At 35.6% G+C, this 26,484-nt stretch overlaps 3 protein-coding genes across 9 annotated transcripts; 1 reads left to right on the top strand and 2 right to left on the bottom strand.

The window, feature by feature from the left end:
* Nucleotide 1: 1 nt before the first annotated feature.
* Nucleotides 2-6,885, bottom strand: LOC132795269 (microsomal glutathione S-transferase 1). Of its 4 annotated transcripts, XM_060805896.1 has the most exons (4): nt 6,728-6,885; nt 5,790-5,990; nt 1,633-2,120; nt 2-285 (listed from the first exon to the last, which is right to left on the bottom strand). In XM_060805896.1, the coding sequence occupies exons 3-4, from the start codon at nt 1,884-1,886 to the stop codon at nt 33-35; spliced, it is 507 nt and encodes a 168-aa protein (XP_060661879.1). In that variant the 5' UTR covers nt 1,887-2,120; nt 5,790-5,990; nt 6,728-6,885; the 3' UTR covers nt 2-32. The 4 variants fall into 4 exon arrangements, with proteins under 4 accessions (XP_060661879.1, XP_060661881.1, XP_060661880.1 ...); XM_060805898.1 differs by lacking the exon at nt 5,790-5,990; XM_060805897.1 differs by lacking the exon at nt 6,728-6,885 and having other exon boundaries at nt 5,790-5,995.
* Nucleotides 6,886-9,400: 2,515 nt separating this feature from the next.
* Nucleotides 9,401-13,599, top strand: LOC132795469 (lipid storage droplets surface-binding protein 2). Of its 4 annotated transcripts, XM_060806189.1 has the most exons (5): nt 9,401-9,882; nt 11,104-11,541; nt 11,671-11,721; nt 12,027-12,199; nt 12,329-12,606. In XM_060806189.1, exons 1-5 carry the CDS (start codon nt 9,681-9,683, stop codon nt 12,470-12,472), a joined length of 1,008 nt encoding a protein of 335 aa, XP_060662172.1. In that variant the 5' UTR covers nt 9,401-9,680; the 3' UTR covers nt 12,473-12,606. The 4 variants fall into 4 exon arrangements, with proteins under 4 accessions (XP_060662172.1, XP_060662173.1, XP_060662170.1 ...); XM_060806190.1 differs by lacking the exon at nt 11,671-11,721; XM_060806187.1 differs by lacking the exon at nt 12,027-12,199 and having other exon boundaries at nt 9,402-9,882; nt 12,329-13,599.
* A 6,943-nt stretch (nt 13,600-20,542) lies between these two features.
* Nucleotides 20,543-26,355, bottom strand: LOC132795460 (T-complex protein 11-like protein 1). The gene is made up of 6 exons (XM_060806167.1): nt 26,117-26,355; nt 24,980-25,285; nt 23,620-24,104; nt 21,880-22,183; nt 21,649-21,815; nt 20,543-21,576 (listed from the first exon to the last, which is right to left on the bottom strand). The coding sequence occupies exons 2-6, from the start codon at nt 25,246-25,248 to the stop codon at nt 21,317-21,319; spliced, it is 1,485 nt and encodes a 494-aa protein (XP_060662150.1). The 5' UTR covers nt 25,249-25,285; nt 26,117-26,355; the 3' UTR covers nt 20,543-21,316.
* Between the last annotated feature and the right edge of the window lie 129 nt (nt 26,356-26,484).

Raw genomic sequence — 26,484 nt, 5'->3', positions numbered from 1 at the left:
AAACAAAAAACCATAACTCTCAGCTCTCCGCTTCAAATGTACTTAATGGCACAGATGAGCACATAGAATGCCTCAAAGATCACAATGCCAAAGGTAATAAAGAAGCTTAAAGCTCGCGTCGGCTGCGGCAGCGGAATGCAAGCATAAACAATGGTGTGCAAAAGTCGAGCACTGGCCCCAATGCGGATGAGCATCTTGGCGGTCAGCGGATGTGGATTGCTGGCCACATACGCTAAAGACATCAGCAGAAATGGCAGCACGTTCTCCAGGTCATTGCGATGCGCGCTGCAAGAAAGACAGAGAGAGTGAGAGAGAGCAATTAAAATGTGAGTACTAAAGCTTTGCTATTGTATGTGTGTGACGTCACAAATGCATGTAGCTGCAGTGCACTGTGTTTGGTTGACATTAAATGCGTTGACGTTGGAATGGCAAAAATGCTGTGTTTGTTGTAGTAGTGTATGTTGTTTAGTCACTTTATTTTGAACTACTCAATATATTTAAAATGCAAATTAGCATTTTGTAGAGTTAGGTTTAGTAATTTTATTTTGAGGTGCTTAATATATTAATAATGTTACTTAGTAAACAAAAAAAAAGCAAATTAAAATCTTGACGAAGCTCAATCATTCATTCAATCAATTGATAGCACTTTGGTTTTTTAAATTGCTTAATATATTAATAGTTTTTATTAACATTTAGTAGAGTTATATTCAGTAACTTTCTTTAAAGCTGTTTAATATATTAATAATGTTACTTAGTAAACAAAAAAAAGCGATTTTAAAGCGCCAAAAACCAAGTTTAACGAAACTTGACGATGTTCAATCAATCAATCAATCAATTTATATCACTCAATTATTTTAAACTGCTTAGCATATTTTACATTTAGTAGAGTTAAATAAACGAAACGAATTAAAAGTGCCAAAAACCAAGTTTAACGAAATTTGACGAAGCTCAATCATTCATTCAATCAATCTTTAACACCCAATTATTTGAAACTGCTTAATATATCTACAATGTTAACTCAAATTTAGAACGTGTCGTACTTAGTAACCAAAAAACAATAAACAAAATCCAATTAATAGCGCCAAAAACCAAGCTTAACGAAACTTGACGAAGCTCAATCATTCATTCAATCGATAACGCTTAATTATTTGAAACTGCTTAATATATCTATAATGTTAATTTAAATTTATAACGTGTCGTACTTAGTAACCAAAAGAGCAACCAAAAAATCTGAATAAAAATTCGAGTTTAATGAAACTTGTAGATGCTTAATCAATCAATCAATCAATTTATATCACTCAATTATTTTAAACTGCTTAATATATTAATAATGTTAATTAACATTTAGTAGAGTTAAATAAACGAAACCAATTAAAAGCGCCAAAAATCAAACTTAACGAAACTTGTCAATGCTTAATCAATCAATCAATCAATTTATATCACTCAATTATTTTAAACTGTTTAATACATATATCTATAATGTTACTTAACATTTTGTGTGTGTCGTATTTAGTAACAAAAAAACCCAAATAAAAGGAACTAAAAAACCTTAAAACAAAGTTTAGCAAAACTTGACGAAGCTTTATCATTCATTCAATCAATCAATCGATTGCACTCAATTGTTCCACTCACCGTCGCATGCGTTCCACGTTGGCATCGTTGAATCGCACCTCTGGAGTGCGTCCCATGCGCAGATCCTCGGGATTGGCAAATGTTTTGGTCTTGATGCGTTGCCTTGCCGTCAGTAAGGACATTAAGAGCATCTTGATGATGAGCAGACTGCTCCAGAAGAGATAGCAACAAAATACGGGATTCGATTTGCTCAGCAATATCAATGGCTGATCACTTTGTTGTGACGTTGTGGCGACAGGCACAGACATGTTCATTGTCCCGTTGTTCACTGCTTACTGGAATACTTGGAATACACGTAGTATTCATTTTTGCCACTTTGTGGGCATCGACGTGTTATTATTATTATTGCGGGGCAGCTGCAAGTGTTCCCAGACAATGTAAGTGTTCCCTGACCTGGTCTAATAACTGACCGACTGTTTCTCTGCATTATTGATGCCTTCCAATCGACAACTTGGCCTAAATTATTGATGATGATTTTCTAAAGCGTGCTTAAAACGGGAATTGCAAAAAAATATAGTTAGGGATGTTATTGTTCAAAAGTAGACATTTCTATATTTCATTGATTTAAATACTAAGATGCTATCTATATTTCTTTGATCTAAATACAAAAATTCTGAAATATTTTTAATTGTAATCTAAATACTAAAATTCTGAAATAATTATACAAAAATATAGTTAGGGATGTTATTGTTCAAAAGGAAATTTTTCTAGATTTCATTGATTCAAATACTAAACTAAACTTCTATCTATATTTCTTTGATTTTAATACAAAAATTCTGAAATATTTTTAAAAGTAATCTATATACTAAAATTAAAAGTTAATTTGCAATTATTTTTAATTTTTAATTCATTTAGCAAATGAAACTTTAAAACTAATCGTTCAGATTCTACATTTAATAAATAATTAATAAAAAAACGAATCTTTAACTTTAAATCTAATAATAACTCTTATTTTTTAATTTGGTTGAACAAAACTATAATTTTTATGAAGCGTGCCTATAACGGGAATTTGAAAAAAAATATAATTATGGATGTTATTGTTCAAAAGTAGACATTTCTATATTTCATTGATTTAAATACTAAATTAACCAAATTAACTTTTATAATTATTTCAGAATTTTAGTATTTAGATTACTTTTAAAAATATTTCAGAATTTTTGTATTTAGATCAAAGTAATATATTGGAGTTCTCCAATTCTGAAATATTTTTAAAAGTAATCCAAATACTAAAATTCTGAAATAATTATAAAAGTTAATTTGGAATTATTTTGAATTTTTAATTCATTTAGCAAATGAAACTTTAAAACTAATAAATAATTAATAAAAAAAAAAAAATAGAATCTTTAACTTTAAATCTAATAATAACTCTTATTTTCTAATTTTGTTGAGCAATTAATTAATAATAATAATAATAATAATAATAATAATAATAATAATAATAATAATAATAATAATAATAATAATAATAATAATAATAATAATATAATAATAATAATAATAATAATAATAATAATAATAATAATAATAATAACTAATTTTGAAAACTATAATTTTTGAAGTATTGATGACTTCAGACCAAAAAATAAATAAATTTACGCTTATTTGGTAATTTTCTTGAACAAAAACTATAATTTTTATAGCTATCAAGTTTAAGGCAAATATGATAATCAAATTACTTCAATTCACAAATCATCCCACGAAATGAACTTTCCCATCAATCAGCAGAAAAAAACAGCTTTCATTTGTTTGTTTGCTGAAATTCGAGTAGAGCTTCTTGTATTGGGAGCACATTATAAACAATTTAATATTGCTGCCATGTGCTGTGTGGAATAAATATTATTCATTCTACTATATATGTATACACAGAGGGGACGATGAAGATTTGTCGAATTTGCAGCCAAAAAAATAAAGAAAAAAAAAAAGATCAAGGTTGTGTTTTTTTTTCGCAAACAACAAACGACAACAGTACCAAAAATAAATAAATAAATCTATCAGAACAGCAACAACAGCAAACAACGAAAAAAAAAAACTAATAGATTATTATAGAAGACAAAAACGAAGAAGAATATACAAAACGAATTCACATCACATTAAGAATGCCAAAGTCAGCGGAAGCACACACGCTGAAAGAGCGAGAGAGAGAGAGAGATCGATGCTGATAGACAGACAGACAGAACAAACAGGCTGGAAGCTCAAAGTTCAAACTTATCGGCAAATTCCCAGCGCTTCTTCTTCTTTTTCGTGCATGCGTGCGTGTAAGTGAGAGTGTGTGTGTGTGTGTGTGTGTAGTTCTATAACTATCAGAGCTTAAGTTTGTCATTAAGGCAAAAGCTCACGCTGCTGCTGCAGACAACAATGAAATGCAAAAAGCAAAGCGACTCGGTCGCTGCATGTTTGCTAGTGTTTGTGTGTGTGTGTGTGCAAGTACATGTGCACTCGAGTTGATCCGCAGAATGAGATTTACAGGCGGCAGAGGCAAAAGCAGCGTCAGAGACAGCGGAATTCTCTTCAATGCGTGCGCTGCGAACGCGTGTGGCATGTCAAACTGTACCCGCAACTACTCACACACATGCACACACACTCGCACACTCACACATTTACATGTGTGTGAAATGACGTATGCCAAGAGTTGGTCTTTGGCCGCCTTTAAAACAACTTGTCTAAATTTAGTCAACGAGCAAAAGAGTTTCTTTTCGTTGTGTTCTTCGTTTTTTTTTGTTGCCCACCAGCCAAAAAAAAAAGAACAGAAACTTGCGCTCCGCTCATCGAATTTTCTCAACGCTTCGCAGCAGCAAAAAACAGAGAAAAAAAAAGCACAACAAGAACAACAACAATGTTGTCGACGCTGACGTCGACGTCGTCGTCATTAGCCACGCAGACGTCGTCGACGCCGGCGGCGACACGTAGAGCGTTCAAAGTCCAAGTGTCTGGCGTGTTTTTTTTTTTTTTTTGTGTTTTACTTTTGCTTTTGTTTCTGTTGTTTGCTGTTGTTGTTGTCGTAGTTGCTGTTGTTGTTGGTGTTGTTTCTGTTGTGGTCTGCTTCATTATGACGAATTCCGTTTAACTTTGCAAGGGGCGACAGTGTGCGAGTGCGAAAGAGGCAGCTTGCTGGGCATCTACTTTGAAGGATCGTTAATTTTGAATTATCTGCTAGCTGCAACAGGTGCAATTCCTAGTCTAAAGTTTTAGTTTTTTTTATTAAACGAGACCTAAAACATGCGTTGAAAGAAGCGTTTTACTCTCCACAACGATTTGGCTGATGAAATACTTTAAGGGACTTAAATATTTATATATTTTTAAAAAATTTCTTTAAACTTTCAATTCAAAATATTTAATATTCATAATATTTAAATAAATTTGTTAAACTTATCATTAAAAATGAAAACTGCATTGAAAACTACTTATTTTTTTTTTAATTCTCTAAAGTTTCTAAAAACAGTCTCAAGTAACTCGACATCTACTTAAGCTGTAGACTTGAATTTTGGAATGCAGCTTAGCTACACTCCAAATAAACTAAATTTTTTAGAAGTGAAGCATAATCTTGAAGAAAGGATTAGCAATAGCCTCAAGTAACTTGGGATTGGCTAAAAGTTCACTCATGAAATTAATGTACCATCATTTCTTTATGGCTCTCTTTGAAAATAATCAACATTTCAACAACTGTAGCACATTATTTACCAAAGCAACTCATCGTAACTAAAAATCTTATGAAAGCACGCAATAATTGTGGATGCATAACAAAGACTGTGGGTCAGAGAAGTTCCATTGATGTAGATTCTAGACTTAATTTTAACATGCATGGCTCAAGTGCTAGACAAAGCGAATGTTTCGCAAAGATCTACAGATGTGTGCGATAAGAAATGCGTTAAGCACATCGAAAGAGAGAGACAGACAGAGAGAAAGGGGGTTTAAATGCTCATTCACCATTACGATAATTGTTTTAGCACCACAATGATTACATACATATTTAACTTGCTTATCAGCACAACAATCGGAAATCTACAGAACTGCGAACTAAGTACAGCACATCCACTCTATATATATATATACCATATATACCGATAGCAACGAACAACAAAAAAAAAATAAAAAAAAAAAAGAAATGTCAATAAAAACAGAACAATGGATAATGGGCAACGGGGTAATCGACGACTCACCGAAATTACGCATGAAATTCCATTGCGAATTCTGTTGTACAAAGTCCGAATGCAATATATCATCTTTGCCAAAATAGATTCCCTTGATTACAGTCGAGCTCCTTGAGCTTTCTCGCTCTTTCTCTGTCTCAACTGCCCATTGATGCATGTCGGATGCGACTAAACTTCAGAGTCCGAACTTTACATACTTAGTAATGCCTTCTATAATACATATACATATAATATTATAGTCTAGTATAGACACGATAAGCACAATGTGAGTGTCAATAACCGACAAGGTGACGCTTATTGTTAGCATACTCTCTCCTATATTAATGGGATATTGGGGGGTCTTTTTAATAGAGATAATATGACTTGGAATTGCTTTCGACTAAACTTTGACCATATCAACAAAATGGATATACGGCCAAAAGAAAACAAACAGCAAACTCTCGAAGATTTTGATCGTTCTTAATTGAAAAAAAACAACAGAGAATAGACTTTGCTTCAAATGAAATGTTCTAATCTAATGGCAAGATTTGATTGAAATTCTATATATAAATATATATTTTTAACTTAAAAATAGCGAATTCTATACGCAATCTCAGAGATTGTATTTAGTATAGTAGTCGAAATATATATAAAGAAGTATCAGATTTTGATTTACGGTTAGTTTATGCAATTAGAGCCTTTTATGAACAGTTAGCTATAAGTTTTATTGCTCATTTGATGAGTTTATGATGTTTATGGCATTATTATATTTAATCGCTTTGATTACAGTTTCTGTTTGTAACTGAGATTACAACGCTCGGCGAAGTCTCAAAGTCGAAGTCCCGACTGACACAACAAATGCCTCATTATAAGATATCACAAAAAAAACGATTGTGACTAGACGATTCGAGTCGTTTGATAACGGTTACAACATTGTTCAAATGCCAAAATAATCATGGCGGTAGTACCTTGTATACCACTAAGTGGTAATATACTGAATGACTGAATGATGTTGAACTTTGGATTAATCTTTGATATGGGTCTAGACTCTTAAAGAAACTTCCGACGGCTGGGAAACTAAAACTGAATCGAACTACTAAACTGAACTGGGCCACGTTGAGAACGGCTGACGATTGACGGGTAGCGTCTGGCACTCGGTCTTATCAAATGGAACCCAGACGGGGTTGGGCCTCGAAACAAACACAAAAAAAAAAAAAAAATGATATACCTGCTTTGGTCATATACAAATTAAGTACATGTTTAATCATTGGGATCAAATGAGTGAAGCATTGGATTGGCGAAAGTTCACATTTTGTCTGTCCATCTGTCCGTCAATTCTCAGAGATCTTAAGTGCTATAGCTATCAACATTAGTTGACATCATGCTTAGGAGAGCTTTAGACATGTTCTATTTATGTTCGCATTCGAATACGTTGGGGAAAAACAATTGCAAGCGCAATTTTAGAGCTGATATTTCATAGTTCAGCACATAAGTTGCATATTGATTTGTCGCTATTTCGCTACGATCGTCTAATGTGCGAAGAAGAAGCACAGGTATTGCAACAACATATTGTGTGTTGTACTTCAATACTCAGTACTTATTGTATAGAGGGGTATACCAATTATTTTAAGCTCTACTTTTAAATACGTCAAAATTCCATTATGATATCAGAATTCTTATATTATTCTTATGAAATATGTTATTAATATTCTTTCCCATTATAATATATAGAATTCTTTAAAATTTGCACATTATTCTTCTTATTGACTATAATGTAATAAATTCCTTATTGAATGATTTGTTCAATTTCCCATATTTTGAGTTAAGCTTTAGTTTTAATTACTTAACAATTTCACTAAGATATCTTAATAATTATATTATTCTTATGAATTGTAGTATTAAAATGCCTACTAATTACCTAATATAGAAATTCCATTAATGTTTACTTAAATTAAACTCTTTAAAAATTGTATATTGATCTCCTAATATAGAAATTCCATTAATGTTTAGTTAAATTAAACTCCTTAAAAAAATTGTATATTGATCTCCTTAGTATACTATAACTATAATTCTCAGTTCTATCGATTATTATTAACGAATGATTTGTTCAAATTTCTATATTTTGAGTTAAACTACTTTTAACTACTTTTCAATTTTAATATGAGATCTTAATAGTTATGTTATTCCTAAGAAATATGTTATTAAAATTCCTTCCAATTAAAAAAACCAAAATTTGTATAGCCAGGAAAGCTATAAATAGAGGATATCCTTAGTTAATTGAACACTTATTTTAACTTGATCATAATTTGATAAAAATAAATAAATCTTCATGATTTTTATTTGTATTGGTGATAAATCTTGTCAAATGTTCACATTAACTGGTAACTTGGAGTCGAGCAAGCTCGTTTTTTGTTCTTCGTTGTGTGGCTTCATCTGCTTCTTCTTCTCCTTATTCACTGTGTGGACTTTGGCATTGCGCTGTCATTACATCTGAGCTGAGCAAATATTACGTATTTACATGTAGAAATTGTAGGCATGGCGCCATCCCGAGCCAGAGCGAGAGCGAGATGACAACAGAACTCTGGTGACATGTTTTATTTACTATGTATATGTGCTACTGTTCACACAACTTGCTGTGCTGTGTTGCCTTATCGTTGGTTGGTGGAGGAGGAGGAGGAGGGAGGGGGGAACGCGAACAGATCGTTGGACATGTTCGGAGGGGTCAAAGGTTTCGCACGCATACAAACAAAACAATTGATAATAAATCCCAGGCGAACAAAAGTTCTGCAGCCCATGAAGCATGTGGTGGGAACGAGGAGGATTCATTTGGTCTGCGTGTTAATCTAGTTGTCAAGCATGGCGCGCAGTTCTCTCTCTCTCTCTCTCGTTCCCCACTTTCGCTGTGGCTCTCTTTTGCGTTTGGCACTCTCTTGCTCTCTTTGATCTGCCGACCGCTTGTGTCTGGTTCAAATTTGTACATTCCCGTTTCCCGTGTTCGCTGTGATTCCAATTATGCAAATGCCAATTGGAAATTGCATCCCACATACATACATTTAACGCACACAATAGTGCATCCCACATTGCCACGCCCCCTACACACGCGCGCGCACACACACGGTAAGTGGCGCCCATTGAGTATGCAAATAAACGTTTAATTTGATTACACCAATTTCGAAACGTCATATTCACATGTTGAAATTCAATTCAAGTCCAAAGTAACAACACAATGCGACACTTACCAACACCGCTGATTGCATGAGACACTTCAAAAAACTACAACAACAACACACACACACACTGCCTTGCAGCAGTAAATGCTCACACAATCGAAGTAAAGTGTTTTACGACTCTGCCTAGCAACAAGTACGCATACTTTTCTGCTCCACTGTCGATCAAGTGCAGCGCTGCCCCAATGCAGCGCACGCCAGCAAAGTCCAAAACTCAAAAGAGAGCGTCAACTGCATGCACACACACACACACACACACACATACGCGTTGGTGGTTGGCGCTCTCTTTGGCTCTCGCACTCTCGCAGGCCGCATGCTTTGCCGTCTGGAGGCGAGAGAGCCGACGACACACACTGTTGAGTGAGTGAGTGAGTGAGAGCCCTTATAATAAACCAGCCGCGCAGCTTGCAAATCAGTCAGAAACGCGTTGAGTGCGACAGCGAGCAGACGTACAGCAAGTGTAACAAAAACCAAAAAGAGATCTTGAAAGTTCTTTAGCTCGTGGTAACCAAAAAAAAGAATCAAATAAAAACGCTCTCATAGAATACATTTTTCTTTGGTGCCAAACACAAAATTCTTAACTACAATACCTACAAAAAAAGTGTGGTGCAAAGCATAACATAAAAGTGAAAACTAAGCAAAGCAATAAAGAAAAGAAAGACATACACATATTAACAAAAAAAAAAAGCTAAAGATGGCAAGTGCAGAGCAAAAAACCGCCGCCAATGGCAGCGCAGCCAAGCAGCAAAACAACAGCGCCATAACAGAATCAACAGAGCCGCCAAAGGATGCCAAGGATCTGTTGCCGCATCTGGAATCGTTGGAGCGCATCATTAAGCTGCCTGTGGTGAATGCCGCATGGGATAAATCACAAGATGTCTATGGCAAAGTGAAGGGTAAGTGCAAAAGGGAGTGAGCAGACTGAGAGAGGTTATGTTTTTCTTTTTTTTGTAACTTACTTTTTAGTTGCTAAGTAAGCAAGTCGCAATGGGGGAGCAATGAACTCTAGCGCTGATCATCTAACGGCAGCGCGAAATTCGAAACCAAAGGCAACAAATACAGAAAGAAAGAAAAAAAAATACTGACTGACTGACAACTGGAAAATGAAAATGAAAACGTAACAGAAGAGAGAAAAAAAAACCAAAACCGTTGCTTAGCTCACATTTTTAGTCGGCTTTCGTTTTGAGTGCCAAAGTTCGCCATTTTGTTAAGTGCAAATTGAGTGGAACACAAAAAAAAAGAAAGAAGAGAACTCGAAACTCGACTCAAAACTTTAATTGAGCCGACCGGCAAATTGCAATTGACTGTCTCCATTGCCAAATTGCTGTCAATTAAACTTAATTGAGGCAGCGTTCAATCGACAATCATAACAACAACAACAACAACAACAATAACAACCATGACCTGCACGTTAAGTTGAAAGCAAGAATTTCTTACTTACACACCGCCCCGCCCCGCTCCGCTCTCCCCCGCCATCTATGACGCGCAGTTCGTACAAAGTGCAAAATTAAAAAAGAAATTTACATAACTCAAGCAAAAAAAAAACACGTAGACTGAACACACTTATAACTTATACTCATACAGGTAAAAATACATGTGTGTGTGTGTGTGTGTGTGTGTGTTGAGCTATGAATAACTTGGCAAAGTGCAGTCAGTGGCGTGACCGATAGGGGGCGCCAGTAGCGTTAAAACTTGACGACAACTCAACGCAGCCGCTGCTGCTGTCTCTGTCTGTATGTGTGTGAGTGAATCAACGAATGATATTTGTATAGCGTATAATCGATGTGTGTGCGTGTGATTGAATTGGACTTTCGACTTGTTTGTGTGGTTTTGTTTGTTGTTATTGTTGTCGTAGTTGTCGTAGTTGTTGTTGTTGCCACCTCAAACGTTGCGAAGATGAATGATGATCAGGCCGATGACTAAATGACAGCAGCAGCAGCAACTATCAAAGTCTGAAAACTGACTGCGCAGTTTGTCTTATCAATCTGGCAACGCCAAAATAGCCCGATAACGCATCCAGATGCCAGGGCTGACGATACAACAGGGACAAGCTTATCAAACAACGACAAGCGTAACAACAACTAATCTTGCTTTCTTTCATTCACCTTTCGCTTCAGGCAAGAATCGCGTCTTCAATTGGGCTCTCAATGCGGCCGAGGATTGTGTGGCACGTGCGGTGACCACAGCAGCACCGATTGTCAACCGTTTGGATCGTCCCATTGCCTATGTGGATCAGACACTGGTCAAGGGCATCGAACAGCTGGAGGTTAAGGCTCCCATCATCAAGGATACACCTCAGGAGATTTACACACAGGCCAAGAACAAGGTGATCGATGTGGTGCAACCGCATCTGGAGCGTGTTGTTAAATTCAAGGCAGCCGGACAACAGAAGGCCGCTTCCCTCAAGGATCTGGCCTGGCAGAAGGCCAACGAGGTGCTGGCCACACAATATGGAAGCCTAGCGGTGAATGGAGTGGATACCACAACAGCGTTGGCTGAGCGTCTGCTTGAATACTATTTCCCCAAGTGCGAGTCCGATGTGGAGGAGGATAATGGTGAGTTTTGAGATCGATCTTTTGTTTTTTATATGCCACCATATCTGTCCTAGGTCATGCGGGGGTTTTCTTCCTCTTCTTCTTTTCGCAATCGAAATATGTTTCAATCGTTCCCATTTTAATTCTCAGATAATAAACAGAATGCTGTCGTGCGAAATGGCAAAAGTGCTGAGAGTGACAGTAAGTCTGGTTTTTGATTTTCAAAAATATTTCCGCTTTCCTACCTTTAATATTGTATGTCTGAGCTTTCTTTGTTGCATGCGTAACTAATCCACACAAATCTAACAACAAATTTATCGAAAAAGTGTGTCAGTTAAAAAGCGGGTTCTCCTACAAAAGTCGGTATTCCCTGTTCCCCCTCAAATACCTCTACCCCTAAATAAAAAATCCAAATTCTCTAAAGTGTTGACTAATATTCTACTATCTCTCTCTCTTCTCTCTCTCTCTCTCTTCTCTCTCTTCCTTTCGTCTGCTTTGTTGCGTAGTTGTTGTTATTGGGGAACCCGACTATGATCATGAGATCGATGCTAGATTCTTAGTAGCCGCCTCCACGGTCTTTCTGTCCATGTCCCTGAAAATCATAACCGAAATTGTCGAGTACGTTAGAAGAAATCCCGAGATTGTAGGCATTATCGATAGGGAAATCAACAAGCTGATGGTAAGCACAACACACAACACACAAAAAAACAAAGCATGACTACTAACAAAGCATTCTTCTTAACAATCAATCAATTGTACTCTTCTAACCTTCTCTCTCTCTCTGTCTCTCTCTCTCTTGTGTTTGCAGTGCCAGTTCCCGCCAGCGAGGACCCAGTACTACATACAGTCCAGACAGTCGGCCGTTTATCCAACAAGATCTCGCGTCGCGTCTATCGAAATGTCTCCAGACAGATCAAGCAGGTCCAACAGGGCAACATCAACGATTATTTGAGCTCGCTGATTGCCGCCCTTAAGCTGCATCAATACATCAATTTCATCAACTCATCGATGGGCACAAATGTCGAACAGTCGACGTTAAGCAATGACAACTGTACCCCATATGGCAACAATTCCAATTCCAACTCTAACTCCACGAGCACAACTCGTCCATCTTCCAACTCCAATTCGAACTCGAACTCCAACAACGTTAAGAGCAACAAACCAGCTGCGCCGACGTCGACGCCGGCAGCGACTGCAACTGCGACTGGGCAGTAAGAATTGAAAAAGGAAAAGAAGAAGCAGAAGAAGAAGACGAGGAAGAAGATACATCCCTCCCTCCCTCACCCTCCCGCATTTTCTTTTTTAAATTATACTTTATATATCTTTTTTTTGTTTTTTTGTTGCATAAGAAAACGTTAAGAAAGTGGCAAAAAAAGAAAGAAATGTAGCAACAAAATCGCATCACCCAACCCACCCACTTTTCACCCGCCCCCCACCAAATGCTTTGTAAATATTTATTTGAAGTAACTCCCACACACACACACACCCATGCATACACACACATTTATATACTCGATATAAGTTGTAGTTGTAGTTGCCTTCAGTTCTTGAAAGGTTTTTAAACATGTTTTTTTTTTCTTTTTAAATATGCTAATTAGTTGTTTTTAGCTGTGCTAAAAAGTCCTAGTAGCGCCATCTGGCGGCCATGCTGAAATCAGCGGCCATTTTGCAATTGAAGCAAATACAAATCGCAAAACGCAACAAAACAAGAGCAACAAAAATGCTAGAGCGAGATAGAAAGAGAGTGATCAACGTTTTTTTTTTTTGTTTAGGCATGGCTGATCCTCATTAAATGTTAAATGATTATTATTATTATGATAATTAACCTAATGCTAATGATAAATATGATGAATTATGCTTTATATGAAACAAAAAAAAAACAAAACAAAACCTATATACATAAAAATATATATGTATAACTGCATATATATAATATTATATATATATATATAAATTAATTATAAAATAAATACACAATGCTAAAATACTATAATGGAAAATGTAATAATAAAACTTGGAAAGAAAACCAAACGAGTGAAAACGAAAAAAACAACAAAATGAATGAGAAACCGAAAAGAAGTTGTCAGTTTATAATTATTATTATCATCGTTTAGATAACGTCGCATGTCAAGGCTTAAAAAATCATCAGACAAACGGCATTAAATTCATTTTTGTCGTATCAGGAAACCACTCCAGAACTATATCTTGTATATAAGAATGTACAATACATACATATATATAAAAAAAAGTATGTATTGTGGCCCATTTATATGATGACTCGACCGTTCCACATTTCCTATTCCAAAGTTCCCTCTCGACCGATAAGACAATGAACATCCATAAATTACTATATAGTATATATAAACTCGTCGAGATATTTGTGCAGTTATCTTTAAAGTAGATCCGGCTCTCTCTCTGATCGTAATACCCATTTTGGAATTACCGAGTCGTCAAAAACAAAACTTTGGGCATGCCAAAGTTATCGACGATCTATCTATCTTTATTTTAATTAAGGTCTGCAGACTATCTCATTAGAATAATGTGCGATTGTCTAGGTCTTCGGATCGCAAGCAACCTTTACACTTTGTGACCATAAATCAAGTATATATATAGATATATATATATATATTGTTTGTCACTTACGTCACGTTAGCGATAACAGCAAAATATATTTTGAGTGCGCTTCTCTGTTGAATAATTCAGCTGCATTTCAAGTGATATCCCTTAAGAGTACTTCACTTTAGTCCCAAATTCTTTAGTGGGTCTTTCCTTTTTTTAAATGGGTTAAAAAAAGTGATTCAGCGACTCTTCAGGGAATTATGAATGGCGTTCTCAAGTGGGGAAAATTGTCCACTTCAGCGGAGTTTTTTGAACTGGAAATTTACTTTGTATTCGATTTTAAACTATATGGTTAAAGCTAACATTATTACACTTACTTTCCATTATATTTCTTACAAAATGAAATATATTTAATAAGCTTTGTTTTTGTTTTCTATACTGCTGTGAATTAGTTTCGTCAGTCGAATAAATTGAGCTTAAAAGTTAACACATATATCAAGTTGTTACAAAGCAAAATATCCCATAAAACAAAAAACTAGTTGCTAAATTTGTAAACATTCTATTTAAGAGCTCTCTTAAACACCTGTTTTTCAAGATTGTATATCACTGCCTTAAGCTATCAGCTTACTTAGAAGCTATTTGCAATAAATACTTTGTAGAAATTCTAGATGATTTACCAGACTTTCATTAATAAATTTATACCCATAGAAGGTAGAAGGGTATTAAATGCACAGAAAGAAAACAAAGTGCTAAAACAAATCGAATAACAAGCGTAATTTTATAGCTAGAGGCACGAATTTTGGTAATAACTATAGTAATTATAATTCCTGAGCATTTGATAGGATAAAAATTGTAAAAGTTATTTGAGAAATTTATTTCTAAGGCAAATTACGCCTTTTCCAATCGGTTCTTAGTTGTCTTCTGGTATATTTTGTATATACCAAATTATATATTTGGTATATTTGCTGTATACTAATTTGTTATGGATTAAGAGTTGTAATATACCAAATATGGTTATATTCAGACCTCTATTGCATATTTTTCGAATTCGGGAATTCGATATATTTTTAGTATATTTGCTGTATATTAGTTTGGTATATTTTGAGAATAATATCACATTTTGAATGTAGCACTATACCAATATACCAAATATGGGTTTCGATCTACTTTAGTATTTTTACGGTATATCATTTGGTATATTTTAAGAATAACACCGCACTGTTTTCCTTTTATTCAAAATGAGTAGCTTTCGTACTTCTAATTCGTTACACAATTCTCAATTATTTTGAAGAAAATTAAATTTATAATAAGAATAGTAATATTATTATTTACTAACTTTACCCTAATCAAACTTATAATCAAATTTTGTTTTTAAACATATTTAGTATATCGATCAGATCTGTTTTATAATAATAATAATACCATTTATTAACATTACTCTAATCTAAGCTAAGAACCAATAATTTTGCTTGAAAACAATTTCACTATTCTCCAAAATGAATTCTAAGCTGAAGCTAAATCGGACTCTCGATCACTCTCAATCAGATCTGTTTTATAATAATAATAATACCATTTATTAACATTACTCTAATCTAAGCTAAAAATCGAAAATTTGAAAACAAATTTACTTTTCTCCAAAATGAATTCTTAAGCTAAATCGAGCTGTCGATCACTCTCGATCAAATCAGTTTTATAATAATAATATTACTATTTATTAGCGTTACTCAAAAGAACTATATAGTTAGTTAGTTGAAAAGAACTATATAAGTTAGCAACAAATTTTAGTATTCCCCATAATGAATACCTTAGCTAAATCGAGCTGTCGATCACTCTCGATCAAATCAGTTTTATAATAATAATATTACTATTTATTAGCGTTACTCAAACAAAGTTAATTTAAACCGAAAATTTTACTTGAAAAGAACTATATAAGTAAGCAACAAATTTTAGTATTCCCCATAATGAATACCTTAGCTAAATCGGCCAGTCGATCACTCTCGATCAGATCTGTTTTTCGGCTGGTTTTTGAGTGGACATGACGCGACATAAGTGCGACGTTTAGTGTTAATGGAGGAGCGAGCGCACTTTGTTGTGGTTTGCTCGTGATTAAATTGCACAGTTACGGTACGATATGGTCTATATACTATATAGAATATATATGTTATGTATATGTACATACCTATATTGTATTTATGGGCATGCCATGGCTTTGTGTCGGGGGCTGTATATGGATTGCTTTGCTTTGCTTTGCTTTTTCTTATCAAAACTCAGCACTCGCTGCTCACCTGGTGCCAATTCATGTGAAGTTCAACAGTTGTGCTTAGGCCCTATTTATAGAGCGGGGCCTTAGATAACGCAGAAAGTGTAGACCCACTATATGAACTGACACAACTACAAAAAAGGGGACGGAATCTAAGGAATTCAATATTTGTAAATAAGGTAAAAGGTATTCTATCGATCTCTCTCTGTTTCTTTTTCTCTCTCTCTCTCCGATCGATAATGATGATGAGGCGTTAATGACAGCCAAAGGGCAATTACAGTCCATCCTTTTTGGAGTTTTCGTTTTTCGATTCGGGCCTCATTTCGTATTCCGCATCCGAAGCCGAAGCAAAAGTTTCGCGCATAGTTCGATTGCAATTTTTGGGCAAGCGAACAACAAGAAATACCACGACGGTAGTTAAATATTTATGTTCAGTTCCCGAACAAACCAAAAACGGATCAGATTCCTTCCTATACATACATATGTACTAACAAACTCTTGCACATTCTTCACCTTTTTTGTTTTTCTTTTAGTATACGATACTCTGCAAAGTGATCTCGATTATTACGACTCTTCAAGTTTATATTTTGCTTTAGTTCACTTTTTTTTGCTACTTTTCGCAATTTTGGTATTAGTTAAACTAACATATTGAGAATTCCTATAAATATTCTGAACATTTTAGCATGATTTTTCTAAGGATATATAATATAGATATATCAATTTCCATTCTCACTCCTCCAAAGTTTGCTATTCCAAAAGATACAACTTTTATTTTGTAATAAACTAACAGATTGAGGATTCCTCTTGATATTCTGAAACTTACAGTATTATCCTTCTGATATTTATCGTTGAAAAGTTTACTTATAATAAGGCTAAATAGTGTCTGAAAAAAAAAAACTATATTTTTGCTAAGGACCAAATCAGATACATCAAATTTCATTCTGAAGATACTTGTTGCTTTCAAAGTTTGCTGTTCTAAAAAATACAACTTTAATTTTGTATAACAATATTCTGAAAATTTCAGCATTATCCTTATGATACAAATCCTTTTAAAGTGTACTGATACCTTGTAAAAGGCAACTAAATTTATGCTAAGGCTCAAATTTATTAATATTATATTTTTTTAATGATCTATTCTACACCTTATAAGTTTCTTGTTTCATAAGATACAACTATAATTTTTGTTCAACTAACATATTGAAAGTTCCTCTTGATATTCTGAAAATTTCAGCATTATCCCTGTAATATAAATCATTTTTAAGTGTACTTTTGACACTGCTAAAAATTGTGAGATACTTTGTGAAAATACAAATTAGGTATAAAAAATTCCATTCTTAAGATATTATATTAATTTTTTTGTTTATACACTTTATATTTTTCTCGTTTCATAAGATCCAACTTTGATATATTGACAATTCTTTTTGATATTCTGAAAATTTCATTAGTACTCCTTTTAATATAAATTGTGTATGATACTTTCTTAAAGGAAATTACATTTGTGCTAAAATCAAAATCAGATATATCAAATTCCATTTTTAAGATATTGAATTTTGTTCTTGATTTATAAGATACATCTTTAATTTTGGATTAGACTAACATATTGATAAGTTCTTTTGATATTCTGAAAATTTCAACAGTCTCCCTCTTATTTAAATAGTGTGTGATACCTTGCAAAGGGTACAAATCAGATATATAGTATTTTATTCTAAAGATACTGATTTTGTTAATCTAACATATTGACAACTCATCTTGATATTCTGAAAACTTTATAAGATACAACTTTAATTTTGGTTTAAACTAACATATTGATAAGTTCTTTTGATATTCTGAAAATTTCAACAGTCTCCCTCTTATATAAAGGTACAAATCAGATATATAATACTTTATTCTAAAGATACTGATTTTGTTTATCTAACATATTGACAACTCGTCTTGATATTCTGAAAACTTCAGCTTGATCCCTTTTGATAAAACTCGTTTGCTTTTGATAAGGTATTTGCTGTCTCGACTACAGCATAAATATTTGTAGCTTCTTATTCATTTATTTTGTTTTTGGCGAGACGCATGTCTTGGCTACTGGAAGAGCGAGTTTGCCCGTCTTTCTTCTCCCGTCTCTCGTCTTCCTTCTCCTGTCTTCAGTCTACGCAGTTCACAGTCTTCTTCTGTCTGCAGTCTAGAGTCGTCAGTCTACAGTCTTCAGACTTTAGACTACAATCTTTAGTTTTCCGTCATGCTACAGTCTTTCAGTTCATAGACTACAACAGTAGTCGAGAGAGTCTTCTTTTCTTCTCTTTTTCTTTTTTTTTATCGTCACTCTTCACGCTTCATATGTAAAAAAAAAAAAATTATAATGATGTGAAGATGAGGTTTGAAATTGTCTTGTTTGCACAACATGTGAGCGAGAGAGAGAAAGGGAGAGGGAATTAGCATATAGTAATAATAATAATGCTGAGTGTACGAGATGTTTTTTGGACTTTGTACAGTCTTACGCACTTCTTCTCCTTCGCTTTCCCCCCTCCTCGTGGCATTTTGTTTCTGTTTTTTGCGTCAGCGTCGACGCTTTCAGTTGGCAACGGGCGAGGCGAGACGGCAGATTTCTTATCACAATTATAATGAAAGGCCCCAACTACGAAAATGCGCGTATAATTCATTCTACATACAATTCACACACACACACACACAGTACAATATGGGGGAGAGAAAGAGAGTGTGAGAGAGGGAGAGATGGATTGGCAGTGCAGCGACTGCGATAAGACATCAGGATGAGGCTGCGACCAAGAGCGAGGGAGAGAGAGAGAGCGAGTGTGTGTGTGTGTTCTTGAAATGTGGGCGTTCAGCTCAACGGAAGGAGGCGTGCCACAGCATGGCAATCAACGGCAAACAGCAACCGCAACCGCAGTTGACGTTGACGTCGCCGTCGTCGCGCTTCCCGACGACAATTCTCTCAAGTGTCAAAGTACAGAAAGTGGCGTGATTATTATTCTTCTCTTTATTATTATGATGTTTGCACACACACACTTAGACGTGTGTGATCTGGTTTTTTGGTTTTGTAATTGTTGCACTCACATCTCGCCAGCTGCGTCAACTGTTGTCAACACACACACACACACACACTCACACACACAGACAAAGCGATAAGAACAACGATCAACACAGAACCCAACAGCGAACAGAGACGCGCGCATTCCAATCAGAATCATTGTGATGCGCAGCTTGCCATTTAGCGGCGACAACAACCACCCCAACCAACGACATTGTGTTCTGGTTCATGCACACGCTAACTCTTATCAGCTGTTTGGCGACGACGCAACGCAACGCAACGCCCCATCTCGCTCACACAGTGTGCTTGCTGGCTTGCAAACTTGCTCGACTGCAAAGCACTCATTAATCTGTTATTTGTTATATTTGTTAATATTTTTGGATTGCCGCTTTACAGTGCAGTATCACAAGTGATATTTTTTATGTAACTGTCAGCTTGTAAATCCAGTATCTATCAGTGTTGTAGCAGCCAGCTTTTGCTTGCTCAACAAGCAACTGCTGCAATTTCTAGCGTATTCGAGAAGTTTCTTTTCAAAAGTAGAAAGTTGAATGAAAAGTGTTGAAAATTCCCTAGATATTATGTTTATGACACAGATGAATCATAACAGATGTACAATAATTTGAGATAGCACTAATTAAGTCAAAAATAACTTGCTAAATGTGATGCACAAAGAAATGTTGAACTAGACTGCCAGTGTTGTAGCAGCCAGCTTGGTGCAGCAATGACAGCTTGAAATTTCATTTGAAATTTCTAGCGTATTCGAGACGTTTCTTTTCAAAAGTAGAAAGTTGAATGAAAAGTATTGACAATTCCACAAATATTATTCTTATACCCACACAGATGAAACACAGTACATGATGCACAAGTTTGAGATTAATTTACACGAAAATACCTTGCTTAAGGAATAAACAAGAAAGAAATGTTGAATTAGCATGTCAGTGTTGTAGCAGCCAGCTTGACGCGACGATGACAATTAGCTTTTGTATGCTCATTTGAAATTTCTAGCGTATTCGAGACGTTTCTTTTCAAAAGTAGAAAGTTGAATGAAAAGTGTTGAAAATTCCCTAGATATTATGTTTATGACACAGATGAATCACAACACATGATTAAGTCGAAAATAATTTGCTGACTGAGGAGGAAACAAAGAAATGTTGCAAAGCAAATAATGTTCGGGATTCATTTTGCAACAATTTGCATGTTGATTAAATTTATTGTATGCGACGTTAAAAAACGAGCGCCATATACATATTTTGTTGTACATAGTATAATTCGATCTACGCACGTTTGTTATAAACTAGATATAATAGGTTATAGCATCGGTGTCTTAGCACTTTCAGTTAATAATATATATTCTATATATTGTATGTACTACGAAATGGGTATATAGAGGGCGGGGTGGGCAAAGGACTTATACATAATGTTAATACAGTTTGTTGTTTCGTTTTAAAATCGAATTAAGTATAAATAGTAGTTGTATTTTAATGTTCTTTAAATTAGTTCGAAAACCAACTTGTGAAGCTGCCAGTGTTTGGTCTCTCGTCTCCTTTTATTTAATGTTGTTCTTGTTCTTGTTCCTGTTGTTGAGTTGAATGGGGCGTAGTCTGATCTGGACATGGGCGTGACCGCCCCCATATATTTCCATACATATATCAAGTGTATTCTTTCCAATTTTTATTCATCGTTGTGTATGTTTGCTTGCTTATCACAGACGCCCAGCGAGATTTGTGTGTGTGTGTGTGTGTGTGAGGAGTTTGTGGAGATGGAGAAAATACGATATCACTTGGCCAGATCCTCACAGACAAATAAAACCACAGCGAACGAGGCTGCTTTTCTCTCTTTCTCTCTCTCTTTCTCCAACTCTTGTTGCGCGCTTCCAACGCATCATCATCATCCAGCAGATCAGATACATACTATATGGATATAGAATAGTATTGGGTTTAAGGCTTAGCCACTTGGGCCACATTCGAAGCCAAGCCACAGGCATCGGCCACAGGCTCCGAGCTCTCTCGCTGTCCATTGTTGCCCAGCAGTTGGTTAAAGTACTCCCCGAAGACGGCGTGATTGTAGGAGACGAGTCGCCGAAATGAGGCAATAAATGCAACCAGCTCCTCCTCGAAGTCAGCGAAACCAGAAGGCGGTGGCGGAATGTTGCCATTGGAACGCAACGCAACGCGCACAAATCCATTCAAGCGGCTCGCTAGAAAGTATAGAAAAATATTGCAAAATTCGAGATTCTAGATTCGGGAGAGTTTTTCAATTTCCCACTCACTCATTAGATTGCGAACCGGCGACGTCTTGTTAGCCAGTTGCTGCAGTTGACTCAGCAGCTGCGTCTGCTGAGCATCGCTCAATGGCTGCATCTGTTCCTTGGCCAGCGATGTGCTAATAAATGCTCGAATCTGTTCCCGACAGCTCTCAATGGCAGCCTCAATTTGACTTCAATCAGAAGTAGAAGTCGTTTAAATAGGGAAAAAAGTTAAAGAGTTTCCAATTTACTCACTCCTCTTGCTTCACATGTTGCATCAGTATCTCAAGTTGCTGGGCAAGTTGTTGGCGATTCTCACGACGTTGCGATATCACTGGGACACTCTGGGCCACCGAGATGAGCGAGGCGCAGAGGATCAAACGCTGCGCTCGCCAGCTGAGACCCTCGAAGCGTTCCTTGTCGATGCGCAGCAGCTCGGGAAACTCCTTCTCCGCCGGATAGTCGAGCAGTTGCATGTACGCGTTGTACGTGATGTCGTCGGTGCTGTTGCAGCCCGGACGATGACGCTGCAGCCAGTCCTCGGTGGCCGGGAAACCAGCTATGAAATATATTATTATTTTTATTGAAATAACGACTGCAATTCCTAATTGCAGAGCGACTAAGGCCGTCAGATTACTTTAAATATATATATTATTAGTTCTTCTATATAATTTTCCCAATAATTCTTCTTATTAGAAAACCCTAAAACTATTTCAAATTTAATTTCAACAATAAAGTTACAATCGATTGCGTTCATCAGTGAGATACTAGATAAAAGTGCGATATTAACATTAAAATATTCCTAATAATATACCACAAAATGCTGAAATATACCAAAAGGTATATTTGGTATACTTACATAGTACTACATTCACTAAAAATACTGCTCGACTGTAAGATACGAACTACTCATTTTGAATAAGAGCAAAACTGCGCAATATTATTCTTAAAATATACGAAATAATATACCACACAATACTAAAAATATACTAAATATTATATTTGGTATTAATATACCATTTAAGCAAGTAAGAAAACTAAAGCTGTGAGATTCTAGATAAAAGTGCGATATTAACGTTAAAATACACCTAATAATATACCACAAAAATACTGAAATATACCGAATGGTATGTTTGGTATATTGATGAAGTACTACATTGTCTAAAAATATTGCTCGACTGTAGGATACCGACTACTCATTTTGAATAAGAGCAAAACTGTGCAATATTATTCTTAAAATATACGAAATAATATACCACACAATACTAAAAATATACTAAATATTATATTTGGTATTCATATACCATTTAAACAAGTACGAAAACTAAAGCTGTGAGATTCTCGATAGTAGTGCGATATTAACTTTAAAATATACCGAATTAATATACCGCAATAATACTAACAATATACCGAAGGACATATTTGGTATCTTGATATAGTACTTCATTCAAAATATATCATTGCATGTAAAATACTAAAAATATAGTATACTAAAAATACATTAAAAATATACCGTAGAGTGCAAAATATACCATATTGTCAGTCAAAGCAACGAAAATCGGTAGTAAGTAGGCGTTTGCCCTGTACAAAAGTATTTCCTATATAACTTCTACTTCTAATCGCAATCAAATAAATCAGATTCACGACTCAAGCATTCGATTTTTATCTATATAGTATATATTTATATTTGCGGGGGCATTGCAAAAACACATTTGAAACACACTTGATCTGCGTTCAAACTGGAGTGCTAACAAAACAAAAATTATATCTATCTCTTATAGTCCCTGAGATCTAAGTGTTCATACGGACGGACAGACAGACAGACAGACGGACATGGCTATATCGTTTCATCTAATCAATATATACTTTATGGAATCAAAGATGCCTCCTTCTGCTTGGTACATACATTTCCTGCCAGAACAAAATGTTATAATATCCTATGGGTAGAGGGTATAAAAATGATCTTGAATATCCCCCGCTTCCCCCGACACTCACCATTGCCATGAAACTCTCGTAAGTATGTGCTGAACTTTTGCTTCTCATACTGCACCGAATTGGCGGCGATGTCACTCCGAGCCACAGCGAGCATAAAGTTGGCCATGTCCAGTTTCATCAGCGACATCGTCTCGAAGATGCCCCTGAACGTGTCGACCACATCCTCAATGTCCCGCAGCTTGGCCACCGTCTCATCTCTGGCCGGTGAGCACATGCTCGCCAAGAGATTGATCACAAAATTGGCATAGGCACGAAAGTCGAGCACTCCACGCTCCGCCTGCTGACGCACCAGCTGCTCGTCCAGCGCCGCATTGATGCGTCCCAACAGACTCGCGTTCTTCGCCGACAGCAGCTGGGGAAAATCCTCCTTGATCTCCCCGAGCAGCCGAATCGCCTGATCGTAGGCTGGTGGCTGGCGCTCCAGCTGTTGACGCAACAGATCCCAGAACGCTTTGTGCACCATGGTCTTGATGCGACCCTCCAGACTGCAATACAGAGAGAGTGAGATAGCTATAGTCAGAGTGGGATAAAATAGGGAAGTTGTGGGGGAAGTATTATGAAGAGAACACTTGCAACACATCAATAATTTTTTTTAAAATTTTTATTTCTATTTTTCTTCTTTTAATTTTCTATTTTCTATTAATTTTTGACTGTGTTTTGTGATTCAGACCTCAAGACGAGTATTTTTTAATATTTATTTCTATTTTTTCTTTCTTTTAATTTTCTTTTATATTCAGTTTTGACTGTGTTTTTTCAAGGTGAATACTTTTGGGGTTTTTTTTATGAAAGTTCATTGTTTCTTTTCCGTAAAAGATTTTTTTTATTTTAATAATATATAGGAAAATATAGGAAAAATTAATTTTTCTTGCTAAGTTTATTTTATGTCTTGCTAATTTATGTATTTGAATTATTTCCAATTATAATGTAAGGAAGTTTTTAATATACATAAATTTATTTTGACTACCAGAAAATTATCCTGGCTTTTCCAAAGTTTTTTTTATATTATGTATATTTAAATTTATAATATATATATTTCTTTATTATTATTATTATTATTCTTTTCTTTTCTTTATTTTAATAATACCAAATATAGGAAAAATTAATTTATTTTTACCAATTTTTTATGTCTAATTATGTATTTGAATTATTTCCAATTTTAATATAAAGGTATTTTTAATATATCTATGTCCTTACTGCTCCTTTCTTTTACATGAAATTCAAAATATTGAAATTACAATATAAGGGAATTTTTAATATGTGTGTGTGTTTTAACTATATTAACTACATAACATTTCAATTTGAAATTTTTGAGAAACGTTAAAAAAGAGTATTGCCCTTAGGCAGTCTTCACTGTACTTACCTATCCATTGGCGGCTCGTAGCGCTGCAGCTTAAACTCCGGATTCAGAGCGATTTCATGGGCCAGCTCCATGTTCTTGAGATTCTTGAGCATGCTCGCCACCTCGTCCATGGTGACGACCTTGGGCGGGCTGCCATCGAGGCTGGGAAGGACAAAGCGTGTCATGCTATCCGTGGAGCTTTCGCTGTCCGTGCGCAGGCGTGACTCGTCATTGTTTTGCTGCTTGGTGTTGTTGTCCTGCTCCTGCTCATTGTTCTGCTTGGCATCCATTTTGATTAATTTGTTTTTATGTTCACTGCAAATTTGCCTGCAAACAACAACAAAAAAACAGTGTACATAGCATTTAATTGTTGTGTCGTTCTTTGTTTGCTGTATTTGGACAATTGTAACTGGTTTGGAAACGTGTTTTTCCTTATTGGCTTTCAAATTGCGTCGCATTTCCGCCTGCACAAGGAAATTAAGCAGCAGCAAGAGCAGAATTCGCAGTGGAATGCAAGAAGAGCTTTAAAAGCTCAGCTCAGCTCAGCTGAGCTCAGGGTCAGCTTTGTCTAAGGCCAATGAAATGCGCCGTTAAATGCAAGTCAAGTGTGCGAGTGTGTGTGTATGTATGTGAGTGAGACAACAAAGAAGCAACCACCTTACACACATACAGGCAGAATAGTACTTCACCTACATACATATAGCATGTGGTGGGGGAGGCAGCATCTCTACTTTTTTTTCAAATAGTTTTGCAATTTTGAATTTGTGGCTGACACAGTTTCCAAAATTAACGCAAAACTAGAGCAGCGCATATACGAAAGAGTGAGAGAGAGGGACGGAGGAAGAGATGAATATTGCACAACGCACAGCGAATGGCGACATCAACAAAGAGGCGATAATAAAGCAGCCTATGAAAACAGAAACGATGAAAATTTTTGTATATTGCGCAGCAGCAGCGCAGCCAATGTGCTGCATGTGTATGAGTATTTACATGCGCGTCTCTGTCTATGTGTGTGTGTGTGTGTGTGTGTGTGTGTACTCTGTGTATATTGTGAAATGGACACAAGGACGGTGCGATTGGGTGGTTGGGTGGGGGGATGGATGGCACAATTATTACAATACATTTCAAATTAATAATAAGCACCATTTAATTACTCACCCGTTAGATGAACAAAATGTGTCAAATTTATATTGTGAATTTCTTTATTTCTTGAATTGTTAATCGAAACTTGCACTTGCACGTTAAATTTAATTTACTTTATTTGTTCTCAACGTATTTTACAATTTTTAGAGCATTATTTGTTGTTAGCCCGAGACAACGCGTCCAAAATGTGAGTAATATTGTAATGAACGTACGAATTCAATTTCAAACGCAGGCCACCTTTGTTTGTTGTGTTGTTGTTGTTGTGCGTTTGTTGTTCGCTTTTGTTCCATAACATTCGAGAATAGGTATGGTACGCTGCTCACAGCTCGCAACAGCTGCTTGCAAACAGTGTTGCCACATATCTTTTCTGTTACTTATGTGTT

This window comes from Drosophila nasuta, chromosome X (assembly GCF_023558535.2).
Source record: "Drosophila nasuta strain 15112-1781.00 chromosome X, ASM2355853v1, whole genome shotgun sequence".
In the NCBI taxonomy this organism is placed as follows: Eukaryota; Metazoa; Arthropoda; class Insecta; order Diptera; family Drosophilidae; genus Drosophila; species Drosophila nasuta.
This window is presented reverse-complemented; position numbering and strand designations above follow the sequence as displayed.

What these genes read in the sequence shown, in the direction of transcription:
- LOC132795269 (XM_060805896.1), bottom strand. Translation starts at nt 1,886, where the DNA reads ATGAACATGTCTGTGCCTGTCGCCACAACGTCACAACAAAGTGATCAG. An exon ending in AACGTGGAACGCATGCGACG is followed by an intron (nt 286 to 1,632) that starts GTGAGTGGAACA and finishes TCTTTCTTGCAG; the next exon opens with CGCGCATCGCAATGACCTGG.
- LOC132795469 (XM_060806187.1), top strand. Translation starts at nt 9,681, where the DNA reads ATGGCAAGTGCAGAGCAAAAAACCGCCGCCAATGGCAGCGCAGCCAAG. An exon ending in TGTCTATGGCAAAGTGAAGG is followed by an intron (nt 9,883 to 11,103) that starts GTAAGTGCAAAA and finishes CTTTCGCTTCAG; the next exon opens with GCAAGAATCGCGTCTTCAAT. An exon ending in CGATGTGGAGGAGGATAATG is followed by an intron (nt 11,542 to 11,670) that starts GTGAGTTTTGAG and finishes TTTAATTCTCAG; the next exon opens with ATAATAAACAGAATGCTGTC.
- LOC132795460 (XM_060806167.1), bottom strand. Translation starts at nt 25,248, where the DNA reads ATGGATGCCAAGCAGAACAATGAGCAGGAGCAGGACAACAACACCAAG. An exon ending in TACGAGCCGCCAATGGATAG is followed by an intron (nt 24,105 to 24,979) that starts GTAAGTACAGTG and finishes TCTGTATTGCAG; the next exon opens with TCTGGAGGGTCGCATCAAGA. An exon ending in ACGAGAGTTTCATGGCAATG is followed by an intron (nt 22,184 to 23,619) that starts GTGAGTGTCGGG and finishes TATATTTCATAG; the next exon opens with CTGGTTTCCCGGCCACCGAG.